Source organism: Fulmarus glacialis, unplaced genomic scaffold, assembly GCF_000690835.1.
Source record: "Fulmarus glacialis isolate BGI_N327 unplaced genomic scaffold, ASM69083v1 scaffold11101, whole genome shotgun sequence".
Lineage (NCBI taxonomy): Eukaryota > Metazoa > Chordata > Aves > Procellariiformes > Procellariidae > Fulmarus > Fulmarus glacialis.
This window is the reverse complement of record NW_009194778.1, coordinates 7,210-15,138: the sequence shown is the minus strand read 5'-3', so window position 1 is coordinate 15,138 and position 7,929 is coordinate 7,210. Positions and strand designations below refer to the sequence as shown.

Sequence of the window (7,929 nt, the reverse complement as noted above, 5' to 3'; positions counted from 1 at the left end):
CCTTTGTCTGCTCTGGGGAATGTTAATAAACTGCTTTTAGTACACCATGCCTTGGTGTGCAAGTCAGCAAAAGTTGGGAAGCTATAGATGTTTTAAAGGATTAAAATCTCAGAAAAAGCATATGAAACCAATAAAAGACACACAATGTCTGACTCCAAATACACACATGGAAGAGCAGCACACAATGCTGAATCCCTCTCAGCATTTCTTAATTGCTTGTCTTAGTTAACCTGCAGTGCAAAATATCTCTTATTTCGCTTGCTTGCTTCTATTCAGCTGCAATAATAACAGATGGACTGACTAGTCATACCCAGCTTGCACTACCCTGATATTTCTTACAAAAATTTCCTTCTTTATTCTCATAGATAAGGTACAGCATTTCCCAAAAACCTCCAGATGGTTTAGTAAGTGTTACTATCCTGCTACAAGCCTATCTTTCTATGCTGCTAACTGTTAAAATTTTATGCAAAAATGGTTGGTACAGACACACTTTTGACAGCAATGTCAAAAGTTGAGGACTTAGGATCCCGACTTACCGTAGTATGTGCATCCCAGCTTGTATCAGTATGTTGTTTCCTCTAAAGAGCATGCTAGGGGGAGCTGGGTGTAGTCAGTAATCCTGGTGCAATCCTCAACATTAAGTCCCTGAAAGCCAGCCACTATTTCAGGCACATTCAAAATGCTTATCACCTCTGGACAAGGCACTTTGTAACAGTCGCTTCACAAACCTCTGCCAGCGTTGTACCCCCCACCATGCTAGTACCAAAATGCTTTGCTGCTGAGCTGTAGCAGCTTAGACTTACTAGCCTGACAGACATTTAAATGTGAGGTGAAGAAAGGGGCAAACTCCTCACATGCCTCCATGAAGTTCTGGAGCTATTGTTGGCTAGGCAGAATTTTGCATGTACCACAACCACAACCTACTAGGTCTCCTGCACTAAGCAGGGGAGATATGCAGCATGCGCTGAGTCTCCACAGTCAGTCATAAATGTAACCTTGCAGTCTTCCAAGATTCAGAAACTATGGTTACCTCATCTTCCCCACATTTTGGAGCCCAACTGCCCTGCTGGATGACTACCTTCTGCCCCAGCAGGAGAATATCATCCAGTGGACCCAGTTTGTTAGTTCCACTACTTGAAGAAACAGAAAAGAAAAGCTTTCAGAGTTGTCAGTACTCAAGGAAAGACAGCATGCATCAAAACCACTTCTCTACATCCTAAGAAATCCATTTCTCAGCCCTACACCATGGAACAATTCCCACGTTCCTGTTAGTTGTGTTGCATATCTTAGGATAGAGGCCCAGGAATCTTGATATCAGCTTATGCAACAGATACGGGTGGTATAGGGAGTGCAAAACTGAAGTGTAAGGCTTCACGGGTACAAAACTAAGCCAGACCACACTAAAATGATGCAGACCAGAAATATATTAAGCAATATTTGGAAAGGTGTGAAGGGCCAGTGAAGTCATCTGAGATCTGAGCACAGCCAGTACACATAATTTGGAAAAAATATCAAATTACTATCTTTTTTTTTTTTCCTTTTCTGCTAACCCATCCCAGTTGAATATAATGGATTCATTTTGTTACAACTGGTGCAAAGTTGGCCTAAAGACTCATGTGAGGTGATTCGTTGAGGCATAGCCTACCTTTAATGTGCATGTGAGAGAGATTATTCTTTTTCCCCACCCCCGCTACCCTCAGAAAGAGAGTCCAGCTGTTGGCTTCTTTCATAGCAAGGGATCAGTACATATTGCTTTACATTTTCAATGCTGGTCACGCAAGTAAAAAGGCAGCTTAAAGACTTTGTAAGTTAAAGCTGAAATTCTCCAAAGCCTCCACAGATCATGGGGCTTATGGCTTTCATTGAGTCATAGCTTGTAGACTTGAAAGGTCAGAAAGGAGCATTAGATCATAGGTGTAACCTGTACATTGCAGTTCATTAAACTTCAGTCAGTTACTCCTGTGCTGAGCTCAGTAACTTCTGTTTGCCTAAAGTGTATCTTCTATAAAGGCATACAGCCTTGATCTGAAGACATCAAAAGAGGAAGAAACCACTGCTTCCCTCAGTATTTTGTTCCTGTGGTTAATCAAACTCCTAGTTATAAATGTATGCATTATTCTAATTTGAGCTTTTGTGGTTTCAGTTCACAGACATTGGTCCTTGATATGTTTTTTTCTTCTAAAACAGTCCTTTATTTCCCAGTATTTTCTTCCCTTGGAAGTGTGCACACACAATAATCAAGTCACCTCCCAACCTTCTTTTTGATAAACCAAACAGATGGTGTTCTTTCATCTCTCATTATAAGCCTTTCCAGTCCTTCAACCATTTTTGTGGCTTTCTTCCGTACTTTCTCCAATTTGACATTTTTTTTTAAAGTGGACAACAGAATTATACAGAAAAACCCAGTGTCCATTTCACTAATACTGTATAAAGAATACAATTATTCATTCTTGCTATTCCTGTTCACTATTGCCCTGCTTATATGCAGAAGGATTTTCCGTTACTCCTTTTTACCACAGCTTCACAACAGGAGCTCACACTGAGTTGTCTGTCCTTTAAGACCTTTAAATGTTTCTCAGAGTTGCTGCCTTCCAGTCTCTTGCCCCAAAAGCTTTCCTTACCATGATTTGTTGTAGCGCCACATTGGACTTATCTAAAGAGTGATGATACAATAGCTAGTTCACCAACATCCATTTTCCCAATTTTTATTACATTTAATATTGCTATGAAGTCCCAGCTTCTGGAAGCATGTGATTATTCAAGAATTTTCACTGTCTTTTGAAAAACAATCTACCCTCTATGTCAACAAGATATGCCTTGTTGTACCCGAAACATTAGGAAGTCCAGGGCAAACTTAAAAAAATGAAAAAGTTATAATTTAAGAAGGCTTATGCCTTTTAACTTAACATATCTTTTTTTGAGTACCAGGCTGAGATATTTGAAGAAAAACAATGTGACAGTGAGCATTATATAAAGAAATCCACACTATGTCTGATTTTATGCAGAGAAGAATAATTTGCATTTCCCTGAGAAATAAAACTCATGCAAATAAGATTTCTAGAGCTCAACAGCTACAAGCTTCTACTTTCTCATGTTGTTTGATCTTTCAGAAAAGCTTCTATGGAACTGACGAAGCACTGGAAATACAAGGGAAGGTTTGAAGAGAATAATGAAGGAAAATGAGGAAGATGATTAAAAGCAAACGAAGAAATAAATAAAGGGATAGCATCAAAATTTACAAAGACTGTAAAACTGGAGATCAAAAATAATCTGTACCCTGGGTTATTCAATACCAGTAACAGAATACCACAAAGTATAGATATTTATGTTCACATTTGTGATTTTATTTCTGTCATAACAGATCTTATCCAGCTACAACTGCTGAAATAGCAACTGAACTAAAAATGTATATACGTATCTGAGAATTAGCTGAAGAACACATCTTAAGCAAGTAAAGTTACATGAGCCAAGCTGTAAATTTGTGTTATGAACGTCTGTGTCTGCAGTGCAATATTGATTTTATTCCTGAGTAATACCACAGATTGGAGACGTCTATAATGTAATAAAGTTATAAAAGGAAAGCTTTTATTTGACCCAGTGACTTGATGATTCAGATGTGTTTTAAAAGATTAAAAGACACAAAATCAAACTGAAATGAAAAAAAATGCTCTTTTAAAAGTCTGGTTTTGCTTTTGTTAGAAAATAAAGCCACTTACACTCAACTTCCCTCTGTCCTAAGTTATTTGTAGAACTCCATGTTTTATTTTAAATATTAAAAATATCTACTAAGATACAGACAGAAGTTGCTTCATTCCTGTCATTTATTAAATAGGTTTCAGGGCTTCACTGAAGAAGAATAGGAAACCTGCTTTGATTTCTGTAGGCCAGGTAGTTTCAGGTTATACCTCAAGATATATATGTATAAAATGTATACACTGCAGAAAAGGGAACTACTGGCACAGGGAAGACAAATATAAATAAATATTTGATCACTCTGTTCATTTTAAAAAGATCTAGCTATGGATTCTGGATGTTTTAATACACCCGCTCCATGCATTGTATGGGGAAGAGACACGCAGAAGTAAGATTTGCATAAAATAAACCCTACACAAACCAGAACACAGCTTAACTCCTTTATTTGTCTTCTCCAAGTCTAGGAATCCAAGTAAGATGCTGTTGGTTTTAGGTTTTTATCGATTTCCTCTGCTACACAAAATTTTACACAAAACAAAACATACGTAAATGGATCATATTTCAAGGTACATTTTCCTTTACCTTTGCACTATTAAGAAACCAGAGCTTGATGCTAATAACAAACAGCATTGATGTAGAATGAGGTAAAGAAAGCTACAGAGAATGAGGCATATATCTGGGGCTAGTTATACCATCAGCAGAATTTCAGACTGAAACAGTTGCAAGTAAACTGAAATTAACAGTTTCAATTGTGTGTAAAGTTTTTTCAAACACAACCAGAACAGAATTACACTTCACATGTGGTGAGGAGAATTTGTTAAGGAAATCAAGAATTTGAGCATAAGTAGTTAAAATGAGAGACACCTGACTGTTTCAGAAAACAAATGCTAACAGGCAAGATAAGCATCCAGAGGCATCCAAATGTAAGCAAGAAACTGGCAGTACCTAGTTCTGAACAAAAAAACCCCACCTTCTGGAACTGCAGTACTAGGGTGCTGTCTCACCGTTTCTAGTAAACCAGAGTCGTGATACTAAACAGAGAACAGGAAGAGCTGCGGGCTTATTTGCATTTGACATAGAAATTAATTCTGATCAATTGCCCATTACTTTAGATTTGTAAAAAATCTCCAACTAACAAATAAATAAAAAAAAAAATTGTAACAAAACCAGGAGGCTATTGCCATTGTCAAGGCAGCGGGTATATAAATGTCTTACTACCAATTCTGGATACCAGTAGAACTGCATGAAAAGTCATGGATTTATACCAGAGGTATCCCCTCTGCTTATCAATAAGGTAGGAAAAAGGAAAAAAATGTTGTTTTTTTAAAAAATGTCAACACTTAAAAAAAAAATATCCCTGACAGAGGAATGAACAAACTATGAAATGGTCAAGTAACAGCTAGAATCAGCAGAGTCCAAGAAAAATAAGAGTTTGTTTTTCAAGACACCACGGGGTACATAAGATTACCTGTTTGGGGAGGAAGAAGAGAGAAGGAGGCTAAGATAATTCTTCCATTTATACCACTCAGAGCAGTACATATGCTTCCAGGCACATTAAATTTCTCTGCATGCAGAAGGTACATGGTTCTGCAGTGATGGAATCACAGCAGTCAGAACTGTGGTGAGATCACCAAGTACAGAAAATGCACAGGCACCAGAACTGCAAAAAAAATGCCTGATCCTAAACAGAATTGTAGTGCAAACCCAAAGCTCCTCATGCTTTTAGGAGCTGTGTCTTAAGAAGACCAGTAAAAACTAGGAGCGTGTGAGCTCCAACTGATTAAGCAATTATGAGCTATATGTGAAAGCATATTGTACATGATGGAGCCAGATTATTTCTGATATTTTAAAGTTCAAAAAATTGCCCCTGACAAAAGCTACTGAAGAAGATAGTGCAAAGATGAGCATATCTTTCTTAGTTATATAGTAGTCACAACACTGAAGTAACAACTTAATACACAAAGGATTATGTTAATATTTATGTGTGATGGCTGAGCACCACCAGGGTGGACAGTCTGATCCAGGCGTTCACATAATCAATAAGAGTTCTGCTGTCTTCCCTGACATTCCATCCAGCTTAGCATCATGCTGTATGGGTACACGTGGGTGAATCATCTGCAGCACCTGAACAGATGTGTGGAGAGGCTTGGTGAATCAGTGATCTGGTATCGAGGCAAGAGGACATTATTTTCCTGGAGAGACCACTTTTTTAATGAGAGTTTCTAAATGTAGGTCATTTACAAAATCCATTTTTGCTCTTCCTACAGTGGAGGGTATTAGGTCTGGCTTTTTGTCCAAGCTTCAAATTTTACAGTTGTTTTTAAAACATTAAAAGTGTCCTGCTATTTCCCAATTGCCTAATGTATTATTCTTTTTTTTTTTTTTTCTGCTAAGACCACATAGCTGCAGCTACACACAGCTAGACCATTGCAACATTCCTGCAACCTCAGCAGTGATGACAAGATAAAAGAGATTAAATGGCCACTGTGCAAAATCTAAAAACCTGTTTAAAACTGCATGGACTACATGGCACGAAAATCATCATTTAATCTAGGATACCTTATTCCCTTTACTACAGCAAACCAAAATCCTGGGTCACAGTTTCCAGTTCATGCTCCTCCTTCATTCATGGACATAGCTTTATATTGAATAAATATGAACTTGTCACATTTCAGCCTAGGGTTGTTACTTTTTTTAGTTTTTCAATGGTAGTTTGATCACAGATCACACAAATACCTTGTAAGAGGTGAGGATGAAGAGGCTGGTGAGCAGTAAGAACAGCTGTCATCTCATCATGATCGGAAGGATGTATGTACTCATAAATGCTATTACCAGTAAGCTCCACCTGTGAAGAGACATGTAACACATGAAGCAGTACAGCTGACTATCCCAAAAGTGCTCTTAAGTAACCTGCATACACTGCATCTGGGTAACTACAGATCATTTTTAAAACTTAAGTTGAATATATCAAAACCGTGTTCCAAATTATGCACATTAAATCAAATTAATTCCTTCTTCAGCAGTAACTAATATTATAGCCGCTTTTGTGGGAATTTCTGGTGATGATCCGGATACAGAAGAGCTGCTATTAGAGAGAGCTGGCAAATGAATTGATAAACTAGAGCAGCTGTAGAAATGTTAGATTGCCACAAAATGGGATAAAATCTCTGTGAACCGTATTAATGTCTCTCAAGAAGACAGATATCCAAAAAAATAATGCTTCTACATTCCCAGGTTCCCAGAAACTATCACCTGCATTTAGCTGGCAGCTGAGCCTTCATAGCCAAACCACTGGACTTACACAATTCTTTTGTGTCTTTTCAAAGACCATCCACCACACTCAATCCACAGTAGTGCGAAGGGCTCAGAACAGTAGCCGGTGAATTCAAAAGGCAGACTTCCATAGATTTTCATGGGCACTAGATTGAGCCTTTGCTGCTTTAAGTAAACAGGCATGGTAAAGACTAGATCTATCTTAAATATCTGTGTATTCCATCTTCTCACTTGAACTTTGCTCGCACAAGAATGTATTTCTGTCTTTCCCACTGTTATACCCATAATAACTGCTGCGCAAAAAAATGAATGGCGTGCACCGTATGTCCTTTTTGCTAACTCGGTTTGCCACGTATAAAATTCACTAACAAAAGTCTCCAGATAGATGCAGTAATTGATTTAAGGAGTGAACCAATACTTTGAGCCTGTGTTTTAAATTAGTGTCAGGCTGCCCAATTGTTCAGTGTGGCCTGATGTGCCTTGGGCCCCTAAGATCAGAGACAGCTGAGAGGTGAAGTAATTTAACCTATTATTCTGAGCCAATCCTACTGATTTGCTAAGATGTGTGAGTTGCCTTTTCTTTGGAATAAATGAAGTTGTCTACCCCACAAAGCAATCTTTTTCCGAAAATGTTTCTCATCATTCCATTTCTGCATTATTCATGGAATGCCTCTTCCCAAGACTATGCAAACTAACTTTTTTTCTAGCCATCTATTCCCCACTGCTTCTTTCCAACAACCCCTCCCTGCAAAAACAAAACCACGAACATTGATTTGATATTCAAACTAGAATAAAATTTCACTGAATAAGGAAAAAAAGAGAGAAAGAAAAGAAAAAAGGAAAGGAGAGATGGAGAGAGAGAAAAAGAAAGAGAGAAAGAAAGGCAGAAAGAAAGAGGTGAAGAAAGAGAAAGAAAAGAAAGGAAAAGAGAGAGGGCAAGAGGGGAGGGGAGGGGAGGGGAGG

General features: G+C 38.1%; 1 protein-coding gene across 1 annotated transcript in view; it reads right to left on the bottom strand.

Annotated features, from left to right (window-relative positions):
- Positions 1–7,929, bottom strand: part of SIM2 (single-minded family bHLH transcription factor 2) — a gene marked incomplete at its 5' end in the record, with an annotated part of 46,772 nt that overhangs the window by 33,650 nt on the left and 5,193 nt on the right. The window contains one exon of the mRNA XM_009587878.1: positions 6,430–6,538. Coding sequence (XP_009586173.1) covers positions 6,430–6,538 — 109 coding nt within the window. The remainder of the gene's footprint in view (positions 1–6,429; positions 6,539–7,929) is intronic.